The sequence below is a fragment of the Gigantopelta aegis genome, chromosome 14 (assembly GCF_016097555.1).
Source record: "Gigantopelta aegis isolate Gae_Host chromosome 14, Gae_host_genome, whole genome shotgun sequence".
Lineage (NCBI taxonomy): Eukaryota > Metazoa > Mollusca > Gastropoda > Neomphalida > Peltospiridae > Gigantopelta > Gigantopelta aegis.
The window spans coordinates 3,345,422-3,371,220 of NC_054712.1; the positions used below are offsets into that span (position 1 = coordinate 3,345,422).

General features: G+C 36.5%; 1 protein-coding gene across 2 annotated transcripts in view; it reads left to right on the plus strand.

The window, feature by feature from the left end:
• Window positions 1-25,799, plus strand: part of LOC121388965 (solute carrier family 12 member 4-like) — a 140,747-nt gene that overhangs the window by 79,213 nt on the left and 35,735 nt on the right. The window contains exons 4-8 of one of the 2 annotated variants that reach the window (XM_041520521.1): window positions 10,439-10,549; window positions 12,102-12,107; window positions 20,711-20,857; window positions 21,903-22,088; window positions 24,698-24,909. In XM_041520521.1, the coding sequence (XP_041376455.1) occupies window positions 10,439-10,549; window positions 12,102-12,107; window positions 20,711-20,857; window positions 21,903-22,088; window positions 24,698-24,909 (662 nt within the window). Of the gene's footprint in view, window positions 1-10,438; window positions 10,550-12,101; window positions 12,108-20,710; window positions 20,858-21,902; window positions 22,089-23,838; window positions 23,923-24,697; window positions 24,910-25,799 lie in introns of those variants that run through there. The other variant, XM_041520518.1, reaches the window with a different exon arrangement.

Here is a 25,799-nt window from a genome sequence, read left to right on the forward strand (position 1 = left end):
ACGGCTAGTGAATTTTTTTTGGTCAAATATTGCAGTTAAGTCTATTTTGTAAATATGAATATCCTGTCCCCACCCCAACCCACAATGTTACTGTTATCTCCCTTTTAGGTGACATATGTCTGATTATTACTATTATTTAGTAAAATTGTATTAACTTAAAGTAAAGTAGGGCTAGTGAATTTTTAATCCTGGCTAGTAAATTTTTGAAATCACTGATCCCATGCCTAGTGGATTTTTTTTTAATTCTAGAAGCCCTGAGTACTTGTCATTTTGTTAGGTCTAAATTAATTGTTGTTTCAATTACTACATTTAAGAACATGCCACAATGTCGACATCTTACAATGGAACAATCTGGGGTTGTTGGTTTGGGTTTTTTTTTTACAATAATTAAAGAAAAATGCTGAAAATTGTCTACTACCCCTCAATGAATTTTGTTGAGTATATTTCCCGTTTCATAACACTGCCAGGTTATTCAGATGCCACATGGATGTTTTAATAGACAGCTGGCTTGTTACGCAGGCTAGAAATCCTGAAAAGCTTTTGCGAATTAGTGCAATTAGAATCCATTTTGCAAGTAAAGCAGCATGGTAGGAATACGCATTTGGACACGGAGATCTTAAAAGAGTATTTTTAAAAACTGGACTCTGCTCTAATGCGCTTACACTGGATACTTTTAATCTCATTAGCTTTCGTAAACTCAATTTAGTTTTTTGTTGTCATGTTAAATGTCAGCTGTTTTTAAAAGAGAAAGAAGAACAATTTTCAATTTGCTGTTCACCTCTACATGGATGGTGCACAACTGGAAATGAACTATTTGAACCCAAGTGAAATTAAAGGTTTCAAAAAAAACGTTTTTAAATATGTTTGGAAAAAGTGTGGAAATTAGTTTTGCAAAATATAATATATGATAACTCCCTACTAAAAGCATACATAAAAAATGTTGAATTTGGTTTGGTATCTAAAGTGTAGATCACATATAATTTGACTCAACTGGACAGTCGCATTGCATCATGAGTCACAACCCATTCACAGTTTATGATGCCCGTGTCAAATGTCATGGGGGGGGGGGGGGGCTAAAAATCGGTCACAGATTCACTCTACACGATGTGACTCAATTCGACAGTTGTGTCGCGTTGTGTCGTATAATGTGATATTGGCTTAACTCCCTGTTCTCTAGTGTACAAGTTTGTATGTTTGTAAAAATGGGATTGGACCCTAAACTGTTAGAGGTGGTGATACCTGTATATATATGGGACACCCAACATACAATTGTCTATAATACATGGAGTTTATACAGGTATGTTATATGCATGTATCCCACACATAACTGTTGTTTGTTTTAACTTGTAGACAGATCTAATACTCGGTGGTGCAGTTTAACAAATACTGTGGAAGGGCATGCTATGTAAGTGTGTGAAAACTAACAGTGGAATGCAGTGTTTTGATGTTTGTTTAACAATGTTTGACATTTTGAACACCAGTTGAAATTTGTTTTAATTGTTGATTTTGCGTATTTAATTTTAATGACAGAAAAAAGTGAGAGGGGGTTGTTGTTTTTTGTTTGGTCGTTTGTTGTTGTTGTTGGGTGGGGTTTTTTTTTTGGGGGGGGGGTAATTAATATTGTTTTGTTGTTGAACCTACTAATGTTTTTTAGACCTCACTGTTAAGACAAGCTATCAATTTTGCTCCCCGTCACTCTTAAACTATTTCAAGGAGTAATTTTTAGCTCCCTTAACATGTATAAAGTAAAAGATTTCTGTTTCGCCTTTGTGAAGAAAATATTTTTGTCTCACCTTTGTGAAGTAAAAGATCTGTCTTCCCTTTGTGAAGTAAAAGATTTCTGGTTTACCTTTGTGAAGTAAAAGATTTCTGGTTTACCTTTGTGAAGTAAAAGATTTGTCTCACCTTTGTGAAGTAAAAGATTTCTGTCTCACCTTTGTGAAGTAAAAGATTTCTGTCTCACCTTTGTGAAGTAAAAGATTTCTGTCTCACCTTTGTGAAGTAAAAGATTTCTGTCTCACCTTTGTGAAGTAAAAGATTTGTCTCACCTTTATGAAGTAAAAGATTTGTCTCACCTTTATGAAGTAAAAGATTTGTCTCACCTTTGTGAAGTAAAAGATTTGTCTCACCTTTGTGAAGTAAAAGATTTGTCTCACCTTTATGAAGTAAAAGATTTCTGTCTCATCTTTGTGAAGTAAAAGATTTCTGTCTCACCTTTATGAAGTAAAAGATTTGTCTCACCTTTGTGAAGTAAAAGATTTCTGTCTCACCTTTGTGAAGTAAAAGATTTCTGTCTCACCTTTATGAAGTAAACAATTTCTGTCTCTCCTTTGTGAAGTAAAAGATTTCTGTCTCACCTTTGTGAAGTAAAAGATTTCTGTCTCACCTTTTTGAAGAAAAGATTTCTGTTTAGCCTTTATGAAGTAAACGATTTCTATCACCTTTATGAAGTAAAAGATTTCTGTCTCACCTTTGTGAAGTAAAAGATTTCTGTCTCTCCTTTGTGAAGTAAAAGATTTCTGTCTCACCTTTGTGAAGTAAAAGATTTCTGTCTCACCTTTATGAAGTAAACAATTTCTGTCTCTCCTTTGTGAAGTAAAAGATTTCTGTCTCTCCTTTGTGAAGTAAAAGATTTCTGTCTCTCCTTTGTGAAGTAAAAGATTTCTGTCTCTCCTTTGTGAAGTAAAAGATTTCTGTCTCTCCTTTGTGAAGTAAAAGATTTGTCTCACCTTTGTGAAGTAAAAGATTTCTGTCTCTCCTTTGTGAAGTAAAAGATTTCTGTCTAGCCTTTTTGAAGTAAAAGATTTCTGTCTCACCTTTATGAAGTAAAAGATTTGTCTCACCTTTGTAAAGTAAAAGATTTCTGTCTCTCCTTTGTGAAGTAAAAGATTTCTGGTTTACCTTTGTGAAGTAAAAGATTTCTGTCTCACCTTTTTGAAGAAAAGATTTTTGTTTAGCCTTTATGAAGTAAACAATTTCTATCACCTTTATGAAGTAAAAGATTTCTGTCTCACCTTTGTGAAGTAAAATATTTCTGTCTCACCTTTAGAAAGTAAAAGATTTCTGTCTCTCCTTTGTGAAGTAAAAGATTTCTGTCTCTCCTTGTGAAGTAAAAGATTTCTGTCTAGCCTTTTTGAAGTAAAAGATTTCTGTCTCACCGTTATGAAGTAAAAGATTTGTCTCACCTTTGTGAAGTAAAAGATTTCTGTCTCACCTTTGTGAAGTAAAAGATTTCTCTCTCTCCTTTGTGAAGTAAAAGATTTCTGTCTCACCTTTTTGAAGTAAACAAGCGAGATATAGGTACTATATGACAGTGGCTTCAAACTTTTGCACTAAAGTTTTGTATTTAGATCTATTTCCTGTTATTAATTGACCTTGAAGGACAGGACTCTGTGATGGGGACCAGTTTACACAGAAATCCAGGTTAGGATGACACGTACATATATGGGTAGGACTTTCCTTTGGCACTGTCACGGATAAAGAACAATATAAATAGTTAAAATACTTATCATAAATAGTTAGGATTACGTTAGTGACAGTGCCAAAGGAAAGTTCTTCCCATACATGCAGTCTTCAAAGGAAACCACATTTCTCCATTAGCATCAAGCGATCTTTGATTTTACAAATGTCAGGCATTGTTGGGAACAGAAAAAAATATATATAAAGGGTCTACCAAAGTGGTTTAATGGATTTTTCAACCCAAGCCCCTCTAGGAAGTACTCGTAACAACTATGATTATGTTACCATGTTATATCCACTTTAATCCAGCCCCCCCAAGCAGTGTGAAAAACAGATTACAAACATGTTTACGGACTCTAAAACTTTGTGTTTTTATGGTAATTTTTTTTTTTTTTTTTTTTTTTTTTTTTTTTAAACATTCCCAAATTATTTATGATTTCAGCACTGATTAATTTTTCTTCATAAATATTTTCAAAGGGTCTTCACAGATGTGTTTGACCCATGATGAAGTTATTTTCCGAGTGAATCGGTTTGAGATAATTGGAGTGGCTTCAAAGGGTGATGACGGCTGATTGATAAATCATACCATCATAATTATTTCTGCCACGGTGTGGGAATACGTCTCTTAGTGCCGGCCATCGTTCTGATCAATACCGCACTCGCCAAACTGATCATACTATCTCCTTTCTGTTACACGGATCTAGGAAATTCTAATTCATTCCGTAAAATTAATCAACAAATTGAATATAGGCTAAACTGGTTTTTAAAGGTTGTTTGCTGTGATAGATTAAAAATTGCTATATAAGTCGCAATTTATCTTCAACTACATTTATTTATCTTTACTTTCTCAGTATGCATGTGTGCCAATATTTATTATGTACTATATATGATTACCAGATAACCAAAACTAATAACTAGAGGGTTAATTCATTAAACTCTCGCAACTTTACGATCTCGCAGTTCAATGCTAAAAGACTTGCAAAGAAGATGCTTTGTTGCCTAGCAGAGCCCAAGGGGCCGTCCATAATTTTCAACATTTTCACAAGTGTACAAAGAGTACACTTTTGACCACCCCCCTCCCTCCCTCCTAAAAGTGTACATCCCCAAATAAAAAATGTTGATCGACATTTTTCATTTTTTTTAAAAGTGTACGCTGGCCCTTTAAACCCCCCCCCACCCCACCCCCACCCCCGCGTACGTTTTGTACACTCGTGAAAAGGTTGAAAATTAGGCTCCAGAAGTAATAGAATATGTAATAGGAAGCAAAATGTTTTAATTGGTAAAGAAAAAAGTGTGGGGGGGGGGGGGGGGGGGGTGATTCATGTATACCCAGTACATTAACTTTAATTGCCCCATTTCTGCTTTCACACACTTTTTTTTGCCCCTGCACTAGCAATTCAGTTCAATTCATTTATTTGCCAATGCAATTGCGTATAGGAATAAACATAATTTTACTCAATAAATTACATGATTAAGAAAAAACAGCAATATTGATCAGACAAACGTGTAAATATACATGCAACATGGTATTGCGTTTATACTAATTAGTAAAAAATGTAGTAATAGGTTAGGAATAAATAGAAAGGCGAAATAACAATTTCAGGATGGAGACAGTTTAGAATTAATGAGCAAGTTCTCTGCGTTTGTAGATTGGATGAAATCTCTTCCAAGACTGTGTAATTGAGTTACATTTGTAAGACTTAAAAGTGTAATCAATTTATATGCAGGTTTTTTCCAGTAATACAGCTTAAAGGTGCAGACCCTAGTTTGAACCGTCAAAATATACACTAAGTTTAGTTAATTTACAAACCTGCAACACACAGTTCACTAGAGGTATAACAGAGGGAAGCTAGTCGGGGATGTTTTAACGGGGGAATGCCGTCTACAAATAACTAGATCTGGTCTTGATAACCATTACTTCTCAGACGAACATGCCTTCTTAGAGATATGGAAAATGCATTTGGGGTATAACCAAAACCTGGATGACAAGAACCACTTCAGGTGTACAAAAATTAATATACTAAATAATAAAATGTAAGTACTTTTAATTTAAACTACGAAAAATGGCTTTAGTAGTGAAAAATATGTCATAGTGTTTAAAAACCGGGGTCTGTCACTTTAATATATGTAGCATGCAGATAAAAATAGAATGGACATTGCAAAATAAAGTGAAATTCATTATCAATAATATTAGCAAATAATTAATCAAGAGATTCCCATAATTTATAATTAGTGGCTTGAACGTTACTGGGCATAAGTACATCCTATTTTACATAATTATGTATATGTGCATGTTTGATGTTTCAAGAAAAACGGTGTGTGATCTATAGCTCTGTCAGTGGAACATGTACCCTGAGGCGTTTGAATCCTAGGATTAACTCACCGGTAATTCTCTGATTTTAACTTTGTTTATCCCAACCATTGCCCCTCTGACTGGTATTGCAAATAAGGGATCTGGGGCCTAATTCACAAAGGTATCTTAGGCTCTGATAGACAACAAAGCACCCTCTATGCAAGTCTTTTAGCATTGCACTGCAAAATCGCAAAGTTGCAAGAGTTTAGTGAATTAGGCGCCTGTTCAGTGCACTTTCCTATAGGCAGGACAGTCTATACCACAGACCCGTATGTACATTGTACCATTTGTGATGCACTGATAGGGGACCAAAGGGAATTTTTTTTTTTAAATCCCCTGAGGGTGATCGATCCTGCGACTCTTCACACCTCAGGCCAGTGCTCTACTACTGAGCTACATCCTGCCCCATTTCTTCTCAATGATTTCTGTCATAAAAATCTAAATGTGTTATTATAAGGTACTTGTTCTGTACAGTGTTTACATGTATACGGGTTAATGCCTATCACTGATGTTCTCACGCTTAGTGCAGTTACCTTGCCTTCCAGTACAGTGGAACCTGTCTCAATGAGACATCCACAGAATCAAGTAAAAAGTCTGGTTTTAAAGAATATCCAGTTTACAGAGGTTCTGTTCTGTACTCATTTTTAAAAAGGGTCCGTGAAAAATGTCTGGTTTTTAAGGATATTCCGGTTTACAGAGGGTCCTGTTTGGACAGGTTTCACTGTACATGTATAAATGTACCTGACTTTGATGTTGGCCAGGTACGCGTGCCAAGTCTTAAGTCACGTTTTTCACTTGCCAGACACTGCTAGAATAACAGCCCTGACATTGTGTAACAGTTGGATTTTGTATCAGTCGGTCTAGGAATAATCAGCTCAGACTTTCTAGCTTTGGTTCATGTGGACCACAGAAATTTTTTAAATATCTCTTTCTTTTGTTGGGTGGTTCTTTAGGCTTCTATAACTTTAAGGCCTTTCCTGCTCCCTAAAAACAGCAGATCACATGAACTTGTACGTTGTATGTTGCAACAATGTTTGTTAATTTATAAAATGTGTTATATATTCATTCATAGTTATTTTCGTTCTTATATTCAATTGGGGTTGTCAGAACTCTGGGGTTGTTAGAGCTCTGTTCGATCTGGGCACACATTTCAGCAATTTGGACTGTCTGTCCAGGACAGTGGGTTAAGGTGATGCCACACCATACAAGTGTCTCATTAGTGTTTCGTAAAAGAATAATTGATGCATAGCAGCCGATGAAATTGTAATGATTGTCTTGTCACAATTGGCTATTCTCATACAAGGTACTTGTATCATGTGGTCTTGCCTTCAGTGGTTAGTTGTTAGTGCTTAGTGAGAAAGTCGGGTTAGTGGTCCAATATGTACGGGAAACAGCCTCAAGTTTGATGGCTGAACCATGACGCTGTGGTTGTGTTATATAATTACCATGTGTTATACCCAACAGTGGCTGGTCAATCAGTCAGTGTGTTACTTGTTGAACTAATATTACTTTACTTCATCTGATGTGTGATAGGTTACAGGATCAATTACCACTGATGGACTATGGGGGTTTTTTTTTCTTGGCAAGCAGTGCTCTCATAACTGGTATATCAAAGGACATGGTATGTACCATCCCATCTGTGGGAAAGTGTGTGAGAGCTGTGGGTTTGCTCTCTTTACATGTATCTTTCTCAATCAAATGATAAAATAAAGTCAGATACACAATGTACCAAACATATAACAGCCATAGTTTTAAAATATGTGCTGAGGTGTTGGTAAATAAATATTCCTTTCCTTTTTTTAAACCCTGGAAGATACCATTACCAATATTTATTTACATGCTCATATACCACTAGAGTTTCAAGCATGTCTGTGCCGGGCCCGATCTCTGGATAGCCAGTGATTTGGTCCAGGACAGACCTGGAAGATACATCATAATTTGGGAGCTGTAGTCATAGGATTACCTCCCTTAGTGGACCACTCAGATTTTTGACCAACCATGGATGTTACAGTATATTAAAGGCTATGATAGGGTGAATATTTCATTCTACTACAAGCTCCTGTTGAAGGTTTGTGAACCACTAGGCTCAATGAATCTATATATGTTAGGGGTGGGACGTACCTTAGTGGTACAGCGTTCGCTTGATGCGCAGTCGATCTGGGATCAGTTCCATTGGGCTATTACTCGTTCAGCCAGTGCACCATGACTGCTATATCAAAGGCTGTGGTATGTGCTATCCTGTCTGTGGGATGGTGCATATAAAAGATCCCTTGCTGCAAATCGAAAAGAGTAGGCCATGAAGTGGTGACAGTGGGTTTCCTTTCAATATATGTGTTCCTTAACCATGTGTCCAGTGCCATATAACCGTAAATAAAATGTGTTGAGTGTGTCGTTAAATAAAACATTTCCTTTCCTATATATGTTAAAAAAAATTTTTTATTGATTTATATTTATTGTCTCGCCTTTACAAAGAAAAAATGTGAGATATAGTTATTACTTTTGTGACAGTGCAGTGGCGGTGATAACATCAACTTATGTGTTGATGTTTAATGTTAAAAGTTTAATGTTAAAGTTTTGCGTTTAAATCCGTTTCTGACTAACTATACATGTAACTCCTAGGTCAGTAAAACATGGTTTATACATGTAGTTGTATCTATGGATGTTCATCGTATTACACTGTATGGTTAAAATATCTTGGTACATATCAAAGTGATATGTCCCACTAGAACGCCAAGTGGAATGTAACACTTCAACATCACAGGATGATGTCATTGATTGGCACACTACAACCATACAGGAACGTTAACCAAACAAGTTGACTGATATAAATTAAGATCAATTATGGGTAATAAATAGGATATTAAACAAGCTTACATTTTGTATCATGTTAATGTCCCTCGTGAAATAATTTTCTTGTCACTCCGCTAAAGCTTGTGGCAGTTGAAAATTATATCACTTGGGACATAAACATGATACGAAATGTAAGCTTGTTTAATATGTTATAAGTACACACTTTTTTTATGGGAGGCGAAACATTGCATTCTGCAGAATTCTTGTTTAAATTATTATTATCATGAATTTTGCAAAATGTTTTTAATAAAAATTAATTTTAAAATTGCCCAATAGCTGTTGGTAACTATCATTAATAATAATGACATGCAGCAGATGGTAGTATTTGTGCTGCCTAATTAGTGTTAGGATTGATGCTGGCAGTTTCTCACATAGATCTAAAGTTTGTTTTCATTAATGATGCCACTAAACACCATTGATTACTTACATGTAGTCAGCAACTATCAGAGGAAACCCGCTATACTTTTCTACACTTTTCTACACTTTTCCATAACTGCAACATATTTAATGCATTAAGTTTTATTGTTTGGAATACCAGTGTTTATATATTAAGTGTGTTTGCGGTTGTGTGCAGATGTTTTTAACAGTTATTGGCTATTTTCTTCATAATATATATTTTTTCAAATGTACGAAATTATTGTGAGGTAAAATGTGGTTTGCATGGGCTACTACAAACACTAGGACAGCAACAAACACCTTGTTCATACTTAATACTGGTGATTCGAAGTTAGGACAGCAACAAACACCTTGTTCATACTTAATACTGGTGATTCGAAGTTAGGACAGCAACAAACACCTTGTTCATACTTAATACTACACAGCAACAAACACCTTGTTCATACTTAATACTAGTGATTCGAAGTTAGGACAGCAACAAACACCTTGTTCATACTTAATACTAGTGATTCGAAGTTAGGACAGCAACAAACACCTTGTTCATACTTAATACTAGACAGCAACAAACACCTTGTTCATACTTAATACTAGACAGCAACAAACACCTTGTTCATACTTAATACTAGACAGCAACAAACACCTTGTTCATACTTAATACTAGACAGCAACAAACACCTTGTTCATACTTAATACTACACAGCAACAAACACCTTGTTCATACTTAATACTACACAGCAACAAACACCTTGTTCATACTTAATACTAGACAGCAACAAACACCTTGTTCATACTTAATACTACACAGCAACAAACACCTTGTTCATACTTAATACTAGTGATTCGAAGTTAGGAAATTTGGGGAGCGGGACGTAGCCCAGTGAAAAAGCGTTCGCTTGATGCACGGTCAGTCTGGGATCATCCCTGTTGGGCTATTTCTCGCTTCAGCCAGTGCACCACGAATGGTATATCAAAGGCCGTGGTATGTGCTATCCTGTCTGTGGGATGGTGCATATAAAAGATCTCTGGCTGCTAATCGAAAATAATAGCCTATGAAGTGGCGACAGTGGGTTTCCTCTCTCAATATCTGTGTGGTCCTTAGCCATATGTTTGACACCATATAACCGTAAATAAAATGTGTTGAGTGCATCTTTAAATAAAACATTTCCTTCCTTCCTTATGAAATTTGGCTTCAGTTTCAGTTTCTCGTTTTGGTTTTAACAAAAGAGTAGAATTTCAATTTTGGTTCTTATCACCATTTTAAATATATTTGGTTTGGAAATAAGCAAACTCATGGCAAATGCCAATCCATTTAAAAGCTAAATTGAATTAATTTACCTTAATTAATTTAAGTAAATTAATGTATTTTATTTCTGTTTTTAGGATGACCTCCAGCATTCAGGTAAAATCTCCCAAGTTCTCAGCAGGATTGCCAACTACCAGGCTGGAATCACACCCAATCCCGATGAGGTGGAGAAGGGCAAAAATCATCAGGTATGTGTGTGTACAACACTCAGGTAGATTGTCTTCAAATTCACTGTGTTAAGAGTTATTAAAATCAGGTATGTGTGTATATATCACATAAGTAGATTGTCTTCAAATTCACCTTGTCAAAATTTTAAAAATTTACAAATTCTCAAACAAAGATTTTAAATGCTATACAAGAATCTGGAAAGTAAATTTATTCAGTAGATTTGTTTTTAGTACAGACTTTCTTGAAATTCGGCTTCTCAGAGTTGTTAAACTTTACAGATTCTCAAAAAGAGCATTATACAAGTATCTGGAATGTTAATTCATTCAGTAGATTGGTTTAGTACAGATTGTCTTCAAATTAAGTTATTAAAATTTACAAAGTCTCAAAAGAAAAGATTTTAAACTATTCAAGTATCTGGAAGATAAACTTATTTGGTTTGTTTTTAGTATAGATTCTCTTGAAATTTGGTTTGACAAATTTATAAATTCTCAAAGAACCATGATGTCCAAATTTACACAGGGCCCAGTATTACAAGTGAACCATTGTTTTGTTCACATGTTGGTTATATAATTTATAAACCAACAGAAATCAATATATATTGCAGATAGGCATATCACACGGAGAAACATAATATGGATCATCTATTCTAAATACCGGTACTTTAATATTACTCCCTCCACTCAAAAAATAAAAAAATATAAAAATATAAAAATATATATATATATATATATATATCAAAAAGTTAATTTAGAGTGCAACGTTTAAAAGTTTAGTCTTAAAAGATTTTGCAAAGTACAGTGAAACCCCTCTAAAACAGACACCCTCGGGACCAAGTAAAATGTCCAGTTTGAAGAGGTATCTGGTTTAGAGAGGTTAAGTTCTGTACAGATTTTAAAAAAAAGGACCTTTAAAAATATCCGGTTTTGGGGAATTCCAGTTTACAGAGGGTCCAGTTTTAAGAGGTTTTCCTGTATATTGGTATATTACGTTTTTTATAACATGTTAACATACCTGTAGGTAACTATTGTAATCAACGTTTCATAACATGTTAACATACCTGTAGGTAGCTATTGTAATCAATGTCAGTGTTCGAGATTAATAGTATCCCGATATCCCGGGGATACCAAAATTTAAGTTTGGATACCAGACTTCAAAAACACAGTACTCCACCATGATACAATATAATGCTGAGGGTTTTCTTTTTAATCCTGCGTATTAATTTTTCGCAAAAACAATGAAAGTCGTCATTTACTGGTGAAGTTTTAGAGCTCCTATCCAGTCTAATGCTGCACTGGATCAATAGCAATGTAGCAATAGACTGGGAACGAGAACAGTGTCGTCCAAGTTTGTTACGATGTAATTTATGAATTTCATTTAAGTGGGATACTAAATTCTCAGGTGGAATACCAGATTTTGAAATGTTATTATCCATATGGGATACTGCAATGTGTTAATACTGTCTTAATGTATTTTCATTGTATTTCTGTACGTTTCTATCACTGTGATTAATAAGAGTCAGTGTTATAATATTATTTACTTATTGTCGTTTTTCTTCTTCATTTTTGTTTATAGTCCAAAGTAAGTAAATGATTTTTTTTTTCAACATAATAAAAACCATTTGTTTCATGCTTTATTACATTTTTTTTGTTTGACTAAAACATTAATCTGTTGCATGGCATGAATTATTTTCAAAGCAGTCGTTGTAATAAATTTGCTATGATTTTTTTTTTTACTTAGAATAGTTTGAGCAATTGTTATACATGAACTTAATGGCATGATAACTAGAACATATACACACAGAGAAAAGACCCACCCTCAAAAAACCAAGTTCTATTGGTTTTTAAAATGTAACGAAAGATAATCTGTTTGTACAAATATTTGAAAGTGTATGCAAAACTAAAAAAAAAAGGGTTTCTACCCTGTAGTCAGTATTTGTTCTTGTTAATTGGCTGCCATTTTTTGCTGTAATGACAACTTACATCATTTTAAAAATATAAATTAAATTTATTTTGGTGTATATAATCTTTAAAATCCATTTCATTTGTCTTTTATTAGCAGATTATTTTTCAGTTTAAAACTTTCAAGCTTGAATGTGCTGATCCTATTATCGTGTCTTGAAGTTCCTAAAGTTTGAAAAATAACTTTCATCTTTCTAGTCTGTCTGCGTTTTACATTCGCTTATCAAAATAATTTGGAGAACACCAACACACAAATATCTACTGCCTGTCCTGTAAGAAGACATTGAGCGTGAAACAGCTCTCTTACATTTAAACCTTGTTCCAGACCACTGCTAATATGAATTTTAAATTATTTATATTCATGGAGTAAATGAACAGGGTCCCGTTTTGCAAAGCAATCTTAGGGCTAAGATTACCGTAAGCATATGGACTTAAGATGATCTTAGCCCTAAGATCACTTTGTAAGACGGGGCTCAGTATTGTAGGAAAAATTGGGAGAGTAAACCTAAAGTAGTCAACTGGATTGAAACATGTTAAAGTCTTTGCCTGGAAAAAGTTAAAGTTTGTTTTGTTTAACGACACCACTAGAGCACATTGGATGTCAATCATTTTGTAAATTTGACATATAATCGAGGAGAAACCTGCTAAATTTGTTCCATTAGTATAGCAAGAATCATTGATTTATTAATCATTGACTGTTGGATGTCAAACATTTGGTTATTTGTACATACATGTATAGTCTTAGAGAGAGGAAACCCCGCTACATTTTTTCTATTTATATACATCATCTTACAAACAGGATAGCACACACCACGGACTTTGATATACCAGTCGTGGTGCATTGGCTGGAACAAGAAATAGCCCAGTTGGCCCACCGATAGGGCTCGATCCTGCATTGACTGTGCATCATGTCAGTGTTTGACCACTGGGCTGTGTCCCACACCTCTGCCAGGAAAGGCAAGTGATCACTCACTCCCGCTTCCCTCCACACTACATATGGTACTATACAATAAATTGTGTTCCCCAAATCATTTTGAGTAGCTGATCAAGTGCCCAGAAAAGTATCAAATATACTTGTTCATGTTATCAAATGTTTGTTGGGGTTTTTAGTGTTTTAATGAGTAGAATTTATTTCATTTTGTAATTTAATAGCAAGAAGATGCCATATTGTATGCAGTAGTTTAAAAAGTATACTTGTGTAAATTAATATATAGTCAACCCTAGCAATAAAGCTATGACATCTTGTTTATAAAAATTACTTTTTCATACATATTTCTCGTAGTTATGATAGTGTGGTTATCTAAATACATCTAGTAAACATACTTTTCATTTTACTATCATTTTTAAATAGTAGTTTTGCTAGCTTTAGAAAGAGTTTCATCGCAAAATGCGATAAATGCCACTATACACACCCAATCCTAAAAACTGTTTATAACGAAACCACCATAAACAATACACCAGTTTCTCTGCAATCTGCGATATACCCTCAGACAATCGTATCACGTTTTGCTGAAAACTGAATTTGAACTTGTGTTTGTCTACGTGTGAACAGTATCTGAGTGGTGTTCGCACAATGGTTTTTAATATGGCATTTATCACGTTATGCAATGAAACTCTTCAAATATTTATAGCACTATTATTTCTTGTAAATTAGCTTCAAGTTCAGCCAATCAATTTTTACTAACGTTTGCAAGCTATATTGACTGGTTCCTGTAGTTATAATTTGGATAAATACTGTGTAGCGTCAAAACTAGTCTAGTGAACGTTCGCGACAAGTGGTTGACTGAACTTGTCCCAGTCGACACCAGTGTTCACCTGTTAACATTTTAGTACTTGTTCATATATTATTACTACCCATCATAGCAAAACTTGTTTCGGTTATGTCACACTTGTTCTGTTTAGTATATATGCTGTATTTTCACACTGTCATATCTTCCTTTCAAACAGTCTTGTTCTATGTTCTGTGTTCAGTTTCGTAACAGTTTACAGTAAATCCTTCAGTAGGGGCCATTAAGTTTCTATTTAAGGCAGGCTTCTTTTTTATCTTTTTTTCAAGCAAAATTTTCTGTGGTACCAGTATTTTATTTAAACAATAACAAAAGTTGATCGCCTGTCTTACATTCTTTTGTTTATAGACTATTAATTTTTTTATGGTATTGAAGAATCAGATTGTTATATAAAAGAACTTTTATTAACCAGAAAAACATAACCTTTTGATGCTGTGCAGCGGAAGTAACGAGTATAAGCAGTTATTAATCTGCCAAAGCAATAAATGAAGAAAGGGGCCTTTATTGAAAGACAAAAAGTTAGGTTTGTTTAACACCACTAGAGCACATTGATTAATCAATTACCGGTTATTGGATGTCAAACATTTAGTAATTCTGACTCAGAGGAAAGCCACTACATCTTTCCTAATGCAGAAAGGGATCTTTTGTATGCACTTTCATACAGACAGGATAGCACATACATGTAACACAGCCTTGGATATACCAGTCATGATGCACTGGCTGGAATGAGAAATAGCCCAATGAACCCACCGACGGGGATCAATCCCAGACCGACCTTGCATCAAGCAAGCGCTTTACCACTGGGCTACATCCCACCTCTTATGTAGGCCTCTGTTTTGTGACGCTCTACGACCCGTCTTCTAATCGAGGCTGGCTTCTATTTAAGGCAAGCCTCTATCTGTTTTGTGACGCTCTGCGACCCGTCTTCTAATGGAGGCTGGCTTCTATTTAAGGCAAGCCTCTATTTGTTTTGTGACGCTCTCTTCTAATCGAGGCTGGCTTCTATTTAAGGCAAGCCTCTATCTGTTTTGTGACACTCTGCGACCCGTCTTCTAATCGAGGCTGGCTTCTATTTAAGGCAAGCCTCCATTTGTTTTGTGACGCTCTGCGACCCGTCTTCTAATCGAGGCTGGCTTCTATTTAAGCAAGCCTCTATTTGTTTTGTGACGCTCTGCGACCCGTCTTCTAATCGAGGATGGCTTCTATTTAAGGCAAGCCTCTATTTGTTTTGTGACGCTCTCTTCTAATCGAGGCTGGCTTCTATTTAAGGCAAGCCTCTATCTGTTTTGTGACGCTTTGCGACCCGTCTTCTAATCGAGGATGGCTTCTATTTAAGGCAAGCCTCTATCTGTTTTGTGACGCTCTGCGACCCGTCTTCTAATCGAGGCTGGCTTCTATTTAAGGCAAGCCTCCATTTGTTTTGTGACGCTCTGCGACCCGTCTTCTAATCGAGGCTGGCTTCTATTTAAGGCAAGCCTCTATCTGTTTTGTGACGCTCTGCGACCCGTCTTCTAATCGAGGCTGGCTTCTATTTAAGCAAGCCTCCATTTGTTTTGTGACGCTCTGCGACCCGTCTTCTAATCGAGGCTGGCTTCTATTTAAGGCAAGCCTCTATTTGTTTTGTGACGCTCTGCGACCCGTCTTCTAATCGAGGCTGGCTTCTATTTAAGGCAAGCCTCCATTTGTTTTGTGACGCTCTGCGACCCGTCTTCTAATCGATGCTGGCTTCTATTTAAGGCAAGCCTCCATTTGTTTTGTGACGCTCTGCGACCCGTCTTCTAATCCAGGCTGGCTTCTATTTAAGGCAAGCCTCCATTTGTTTTGTGACGCTCTGCGACCCGTCTTCTAATCGAGGCTGGCTTCTATTTAAGGCAAGCCTCTATCTGTTTTGTGACGCTCTGCGACCCGTCTTCTAATCCAGGCTGGCTTCTATTTAAGGCAAGCCTCCATTTGTTTTGTGATGCTCTGCGACCCGTCTTCTAATCGAGGCTGGCTTCTATTTAACACAAGCCTCTATCTGTTTTGTGACGCTTTGCGACCCGTCTTCTAATCGAGGCTGGCTTCTATTTAAGGCAAGCCTCCATTTGTTTTGTGACGCTCTGCGACCCGTCTTCTAATCGAGGCTGGCTTCTATTTAACGCAAGCCTCTATCTGTTTTGTGACGCTCTGCGACCCGTCTTCTAATCGAGGCTGGCTTCTATTTAAGGCAAGCCTCTATTTGTTTTGTGACGCTCTGCGACCCGTCTTCTAATCGAGGCTGGCTTCTATTTAAGGCAAGCCTCTATCTGTTTTGTGACGCTCTGCGACCTGTCTTCTAATCGAGGCTGGCTTCTATTTAAGGCAAGCCTCTATTTGTTTTGTGACGCTCTGCGACCCGTCTTCTAATCGAGGCTGGCTTCTATTTAAGGCAAGCCTCCATTTGTTTTGTGACGCTCTGCGACCCGTCTTCTAATCGAGGCTGGCTTCTATTTAACGCAAGCCTCTATCTGTTTTGTGACGCTCTACGACCCGTCTTCTAATCGAGGCTGGCTTCTATTTAAGGCAAGCCTCCATTTGTTTTGTGACGCTCTGCGACCCGTCTTCTAATCGAGGCTGGCTTCTATTTAAGGCAAGCCTCCATTTGTTTTGTGACGCTCTGCGACCCGTCTTCTAATCGAGGCTGGCTTCTATTTAAGGCAAGCCTCCATTTGTTTTGTGACGCTCTGCGACCCGTCTTCTAATCGATGCTGGCTTCTATTTAAGGCAAGCCTCCATCTGTTTTGTGACGCTCTGCGACCCGTCTTCTAATCGAGGCTGGCTTCTATTTAAGGCAAGTCTCCATTTGTTTTGTGATGCTCTGCGACCCGTCTTCTAATCGAGGCTGGCTTCTATTTAACACAAGCCTCTATCTGTTTTGTGACGCTTTGTGACCCGTCTTCTAATCGAGGCTGGCTTCTATTTAAGGCAAGCCTCCATTTGTTTTGTGACGCTCTGCGACCCGTCTTCTAATCGAGGCTGGCTTCTATTTAATGCAAGCCTCTATCTGTTTTGTGACGCTCTGCGACCCGTCTTCTAATCGAGGCTGGCTTCTATTTAAGGCAAGCCTCTATTTGTTTTGTGACGCTCTGCGACCCGTCTTCTAATCGAGGCTGGCTTCTATTTAAGGCAAGCCTCCATTTGTTTTGTGACGCTCTGCGACCCGTCTTCTAATCGAGGCTGGCTTCTATTTAAGGCAAGCCTCTATTTGTTTTGTGACGCTCTGCGACCCGTCTTCTAATCGAGGCTGGCTTCTATTTAAGGCAAGCCTCCATTTGTTTTGTGACGCTCTGCGACCCGTCTTCTAATCGAGGCTGGCTTCTATTTAAGGCAAGCCTCTATCTGTTTTGTGACGCTCTACGACCCGTCTTCTAATCGAGGCTGGCTTCTATTTAAGGCAAGCCTCCATTTGTTTTGTGACACTCTGCGACCCGTCTTCTAATCGAGGCTGGCTTCTATTTAACGCAAGCCTCTATCTGTTTTGTGACGCTTTGCGACCCGTCGAGGCTGGCTTCTATTTAAGGCAAGCCTCCATTTGTTTTGTGACGCTCTGCGACCCGTCTTCTAATCGAGGCTGGCTTCTATTTGAGGCAAGCCTCCATTTGTTTTGTGACGCTCTGCGACCCGTCTTCTAATCGAGGCTGGCTTCTATTTAAGGCAAGCCTCTATCTGTTTTGTGACGCTCTGCGACCCGTCTTCTAATCGAGGATGGCTTCTATTTAAGGCAAGCCTCCATTTGTTTTGTGACGCTCTGCGACCCGTCTTCTAATCGAGGCTGGCTTCTATTTAACGCAAGCCTCTATCTGTTTTGTGACTCTTTGCGACCCGTCTTCTAATCGAGGCTGGCTTCTATTTAAGGCAAGCCTCCATTTGTTTTGTGACGCTCTGCGACCCGTCTTCTAATCGAGGCTGGCTTCTATTTAAGGCAAGCCTCCATCTGTTTTGTGACGCTCTGCGACCCGTCTTCTAATCGAGGCTGGCTTCTATTTAAGGCAAGCCTCCATTTGTTTTGTGACGCTCTGCGACCCGTCTTCTAATCGAGGCTGGCTTCTATTTAAGCAAGCCTCTATTTGTTTTGTGACGCTCTGCGACCCGTCTTCTAATCGAGGATGGCTTCTATTTAAGGCAAGCCTCTATTTGTTTTGTGACGCTCTCTTCTAATCGAGGCTGGCTTCTATTTAAGGCAAGCCTCTATCTGTTTTGTGACGCTTTGCGACCCGTCTTCTAATCGAGGATGGCTTCTATTTAAGGCAAGCCTCTATTTAGGGATTTATAGTAGATTCATTTACACTTTGCAGATAATGCATAATTTTAGATTGGAAAAATAGTTTTGTCATATTTAGATTAATTATAAAAAATGAAATAGCCATGTTTTTGTGTGGGTTATTTTTTTTTGGGGGGGGGGTTAGTGTTTGGAAATTATTAAGTATAATAGCATACAAATGTATGCAACACATATACAATATATACATACATTATCCATATATACACATGTATATATATATATATATACATACAGTCAGACCTTCTTACTACGACATTTATACCATCCGACCACAAATTGTCGGGAACAAATGTATATCAATGTTATTCTGTTCATTACACCGGAATTCTGGCATCGTGCTAGGCCATCGGTCTACAGGCTGGTAGGTACTGGGTTTTAATCCAGATACCGACTCCAAACCCTGAGTGAGTGCTCCGCAAGGCTCAATGGGTAGGTGTAAACCACTTGCACTGACCAGTGATCCATAACTGGTTCAACAAAGGCCATGGTTTGTGCTCTCCTGCCTGTGGGAAGCGCAAATAAAAGATCCCTTGCTGCTAATCGGAAGAGTAGCCCATGTAGTGGCGACAGCGGGTTTCCTCTCAAAATCTGTGTGGTCCGTAACCCTATGTCTGACGCCATATAACCGTAAATAAAATTTGTTGAGTGCGTCGTTAAATAAAACATTTCTTTCTTTCTTTACACCGGAATTCACACCTTCCGACAGCGACAGAGCAAATCAGGAACAAACGTGCATCCGACTTGTGAAAACACCTCTTTACGACATTGCATCCAGATACCGTTGCACCTTGGCAGAACACATAGCCCTTTGGCATCCTTGATTTCGTCACGAGTTGACAGTGTCACATGATGTCCGAGTGACTGATGTCGGCTAAATCTGTAGACATGTATTGCTTTTGAAAATAAGCCTTTAGTCATTCAATTAAAGGATTAACTTCGCACAATCAAGTCTACTAGTTTCAGTGCATTTTGTAAACAAAATAGGTACCAATCGTAGATATCTTTAACCAAGGCATGACAGTGAATGCACCTTGATTAATAATAATATATTTAATAATGGTCTGTGATCAATCCCCATCGGTGGGCTATTTCTCATTTCAGCCAATGCACCACGACTGTTATATCAAATGCCTGTCTTTGGGATGGTGGATATAAAAGATCCCTTGACTCAAATAGAAACAAAATATAGCGGGTTTCATCTCAGCCGATGATTAATAAATTAATGTGCTCTAATGGTGTCATTAAATGAAACACATTTTTATAATGGCAAATTCCATATGTATCATGGTTTATCAGATTGAATGACAAATGGACTTGATTAGTATAAATGTTTTTTTCATTGAATTGTTTTGAGTATATTACTAAAATCATACATTTTTATTTTACAAAATTTGAAAATTACTATCACTAGGTATTTAGATTTAATCTTTCATTACTACAATGTACCTTCATAAAATGTTCTATCTCTTGTTTGGTTTTTTCTTCTTCTTTTTTTTAATATTGATTTGCTTTAATGAAGTCAGTTGGCAAGATATAGGTATGACTTGTTCGACAGTGATGACAATAAGTGTCAATGTTTGTGTTAAGCTCCAATATTATTATTAAGTTTTCACATTCAGCTCAATTTCTATGAAACCTGAGTTTTAGTTGCATCTACAAATGTGCATCTTATTACATGTGAAAATGTTTCAACATTTATTAAATTAAATGTCTTTTTTTAGTTTTAAATAAAAATGTTTTGGGTTTTTTTTTTTTGGGGGGGGGGGGGTTGTTATTAAGAACTCTATTAATCCTGAATGTTTCATCACAAATTATTTCTTTATATTCACTGAATCAGTTAATGGAAGATGAGGGATCTACTTCGACAGAATTGTTGTAACAATTTACCCTTGTTTGTGTCATACGTGATGCTGATTTGTTCCTGTGTTTCAGAAAGCCAACCTGGGCACAGTTCTCGGTGTCTATCTTCTGTGTATTCAGAATATTTACCCTTGTTTGTGTCATATGTGATGCTGATGTGTTCCTGTGTTTCAGAAAGCCAACCTGGGCACAGTTCTCGGTGTCTATCTTCTGTGTATTCAGAATATTTACCCTTGTTTGTGTCATACGTGATGCTGATGTGTTCCTGTGTTTCAGAAAGCCAACCTGGGTACAGTTCTCGGTGTCTATCTTCCGTGTATTCAGAATATTTTCGGCATTCTCCTCTTCGTTCGGATGACGTGGATTGTCGGGATGGCCGGAGCGCTGGAATCTTTCTTCATGGTCTTCATCAGCTGCTTAACAGTAAAACACTTTATATAATATCTTTATTTGATAACAGTAAAATACTTTATATAATATCTGTATTTGATTATTGTTAATGTTTTACCTAAAGAATTATATTAAAAGTATTTCTTCTTCTTTTTTTTTGATTTTATTTTGGTTTTATTATAGAGCCTCAAGTTAATTTATAAATGGATATATACATGTGTGCTAGCTTGCAAGTCGTTTGTGTATTAGCCAAAACAGTTGACATTATCGTAATAGTTTTTGAGTATTTTAACCAGCATAACTGTCATTTAAAAGAATATTAAACAAATACACTTTATATTCACAAGGTAATTAAAAAAAACAATGTTTAGTTAAATTATAGAAAAATCTAGATATTAGTGTTACGTTTATTCTTTTATTTATAACCAAAGTCTCCAGTGTTCTTCAACAAATGTTTAGTTAAATCATAGAAAAATCTATATATTAGTGTTAAGTTTATTCTTTTATTTATAACCAGTCTCCAGTGTTCTTCAACAAATGTTTAGTTAAATCATAGAAAAATCTATATATTAGTGTTAAGTTTATTCTTTTATTTATAACCAAAGTCTCCAGTGTTCTTCAACAAATGTTTAGTTAAATCATAGAAAAATCTATATATTAGTGTTAAGTTTATTCTTTTATTTATAATCAAAGTCTACAGTATTCTTCAACAATTGTTGCTTTGTCAAGTGGATCATTTAATTATCTCCCCTTGACAGAGATATGAGATATGTTCCTGTGTTTCAGAAAGCCAACCTGGGAACAGTTCTCAGTGTCTATCTTCCGTGTATTCTGAATATTTACCCTTGTTTGTGTCATACGTGATGCTGATGTGTTCCTGTGTTTCAGAAAGCCAACCTGGGTACAGTTCTCAGTGTCTATCTTCCGTGTATTCGGAATATTTACCCTTGTTTGTTTCATACGTGATGCTGATGTGTTCCTGTGTTTCAGAAAGCCAACCTGGGCACAGCTAGCACACATGACTGGGATTTTTAAAAAATATTCTTGGGGTTTTTTTTTCCCCTTTTTCTTCTTGTAGACGATGCTGACATCCATCTCAATGAGCGCCATAGCAACGAATGGTGTGGTTCCTGCGGGCGGCTCGTACTTCATGATTTCTCGGGCATTGGGTCCTGAGTTTGGTGGCGCGGTTGGTGTTCTCTTCTATCTGGGAACATCAGTGGCATCGGCCATGTACATCATTGGAGCTGTGGAGATTTTAGTGGTAAAACTTAGTTTATTAGATATACATAGAGGATAATAAACGAGTTTGGTGGCACAGTTGGTGTTCTCTTCTATCTGGGAACATCAGTGGCATCGGCCATGTACATCATTGGAGCTGTGGAGATTTTAGTGGTAAAACTTAATTTATTAGATATACATAGAGGACAATAAACGAGTTTGGTGGAGATTTAGTGGTAAAACTTAGTTTATTAGATATACATAGAGGATAATAAACGAGTTTGGTGGAGATTTTAGTGGTAAAACTTAGTTTATTAGATATACATAGAGGACAATAAACGAGTTTGGTGGAGATTTTAGTGGTAAAACTTAGTTTATTAGATATACATAGAGGACAATAAACGAGTTTGGTGGAGATTTAGTGGTAAAACTTAATTTATTAGATATACATAGAGGATAATAAACGAGTTTGGTGGCGCGGTTGGTGTTCTCTTCTATCTGGGAACATCAGTGGCATCGGCCATGTACATCATTGGAGCTGTGGAGATTTTAGTGGTAAAACTTAGTTTATTAGATATACATAGAGGATAATAAACGAGTTTGGTGGCGATTTAGTGGTGGTAAAACGGTTTATTTCTCTTCTAGGATAATAAACTGGGAACATCAGTGGCATCGGCCATGTACATCATTGGAGCTGTGGAGATTTTAGTGGTAAAACTTAGTTTATTAGATATACATAGAGGATAATAAACGAGTTTGGTGGCACAGTTGGTGTTCTCTTCTATCTGGGAACATCAGTGGCATCGGCCATGTACATCATTGGAGCTGTGGAGATTTTAGTGGTAAAACTTAGTTTATTAGATATACATAGAGGATAATAAACGAGTTTGGTGGCACAGTTGGTGTTCTCTTCTATCTGGGAACATCAGTGGCATCGGCCATGTACATCATTGGAGCTGTGGAGATTTTAGTGGTAAAACTTAATTTATTAGATATACATAGAGGATAATAAACGAGTTTGGTGGCGCGGTCAGTGTTCTCTTCTATCTGGGAACATCAGTGGCATCGGCCGTGTACATCATTGGAGCTGTGGAGATTTTAGTGGTAAAACTTAATTTATTAGATATACATAGAGGATAATAAACGAGTTTGGTGGCGCGGTCGGTGTTCTCTTCTATCTGGGAACATCAGTGGCATCGGCCATGTACATCATTGGAGCTGTGGAGATTTTAGTGGTAATACTTAGTTTATTAGATATACATAGAGGATAATAAACGAGTTTGGTGGCACAGTTGGTGTTCTCTTCTATCTGGGAACATCAGTGGCATCGGCCATGTACATCATTGCAGCTGTGGAGATTTTAGTGGTAATACTTAGTTTATTAGATATACATAGAGGACAATAAACGAGTTTGGTGGAGATTTAGTGGTAAAACTTAGTTTATTAGATATACATAGAGGATAATAAACGAGTTTGGTGGAGATTTAGTGGTAAAGCTTAGTTTATTAGATATACATAGAGGATAATAAACGAGTTTGGTGGAGATTTTAGTGGTAAAACTTAGTTTATTAGATATACATAGAGGACAATAAACGAGTTTGGTGGAGATTTAGTGGTAAAACTTAATTTATTAGATATACATAGAGGATAATAAACGAGTTTGGTGGCGCGGTTGGTGTTCTCTTCTATCTGGGAACATCAGTGGCATCGGCCATGTACATCATTGGAGCTGTGGAGATTTTAGTGGTAAAACTTAATTTATTAGATATACATAGAGGATAATAAACGAGTTTGGTGGCACAGTTGGTGTTCTCTTCTATCTGGGAACATCAGTGGCATCGGCCATGTACATCATTGGAGCTGTGGAGATTTTAGTGGTAATACTTAGTTTATTAGATATACATAGAGGACAATAAACGAGTTTGGTGGAGATTTAGTGGTAAAACTTAGTTTATTAGATATACATAGAGGATAATAAACGAGTTTGGTGGAGATTTAGTGGTAAAGCTTAGTTTATTAGATATACATAGAGGATAATAAACGAGTTTGGTGGAGATTTTAGTGGTAAAACTTAGTTTATTAGATATACATAGAGGACAATAAACGAGTTTGGTGGAGATTTTAGTGGTAAAACTTAGTTTATTAGATATACATAGAGGACAATAAACGAGTTTGGTGGAGATTTTAGTGGTAATACTTAGTTTATTAGATATACATAGAGGACAATAAACGAGTTTGGTGGAGATTTTAGTGGTAAAAGTTAGTTTATTACATATACCTAGAGGACAATGCATGCAGATGATATTTTACCAACCATTGTATTTCCCCAAGTTGATTCAAATCAGAATGAATAATTATAATAAAATTTCTTTGACTTTCATGACAATATAACATCATCCCATTGCGTCATTCATAAACTTCTGTGAGAACGACTTCGCTGATTAACATAGTTTGCGGATGATTTTTTTGTTTGTTCATACCCCGATGAACATAAATAACAGACACTTCTTAAATAAATTAATAAATAAATATTTAAAAACTGCACCAGATTATGTTTTCAGTTTATCGATTGAAAATAGTACAATTTAAAAATAAAAAATGACCACCAATGTTCATTATACATGTATTTATACAATTTGGTTTTTCTTACAGAAATTTATAGTGCCACAGATAGCCATATTTGATGATGTGTTTCACAACTATCGGCTGTACGGGACCTGTGTTCTACTCGTGTTGGGGTTGATCGTGTTTGTCGGAGTGAAATTTGTCAGCAAGTTTGCCGCTCTGTCTCTAGCCTGTGTGATCATTTCTATCGTCTGTATTTATATTGGAATATTTGCTGCAGGTTCCATCAACAACGTTGAGTAAGTTTATGAGGTGTTTTTTAAGGCTCTACTATCATGTTTGTTGTTGCCAGAGCTTTTCTGATACCAATATGTCTGATGTCCATCCTTCCCTCTGTACATCCATCTGTCAGCCCATCTGTCAGCCTATCTGTCTGTCCATCCATCTGTCAGCCTATCTGTCTGTCCATCCATCTGTCAGCCTATCTGTCTGTCCATCCATCTGTCAGCCTATCTGTCTGTCCATCCATCTGTCAGTCTATCTGTCTGTCCATCCATCGATCAACTTCTCCTGTGAAGTCTGTCTTCTTCTATAAAGTTTTGATTGAAATCTTGTTCTGAAATCTTGGTACAATGATCCTCAGGAACACAACCTCAAAACAAACTAATAGAGAGATATATTGGAAATTTTGAATTTTTGAATTTTTTATTAAACATTTTTGAATTTAAATTGAAAATTGTAAAGTCTGTCTTCTACAGTTTTCATAGGATAGTTCTGAAACTTGGTGTTATGATTCTCCGGGCAGTCTTTACAAACAGAGAGATGTTTTTGAAATTTGAAATTTGTGAATTTTCTCTGAGAGTTTTGATTGGATATTTCTGAAAGTTAGTGTAAGTATTCTCAGGAACAGTCTTCACAAACTAATATATATTTAGGAAATTTCTAATTTTAGAATTTTTATTAAATTTTAACATTTTATATGTTAAGAGAAAATTCCAAGTTAAGAACAAATTTGAAATGATGTCTAAATCTGAGGTAGTAATTATAGGGTATTAAACAAGCTTTCATTTCGTATCATGTTTATTTCAGTTGTCACGAGCTTTAGTGAATGACAATGAAAATTATTTAACGAGGGACATAAACATGATACAAAATGGTAGCGAGTTTAATATCCTATTTATTGCTCATA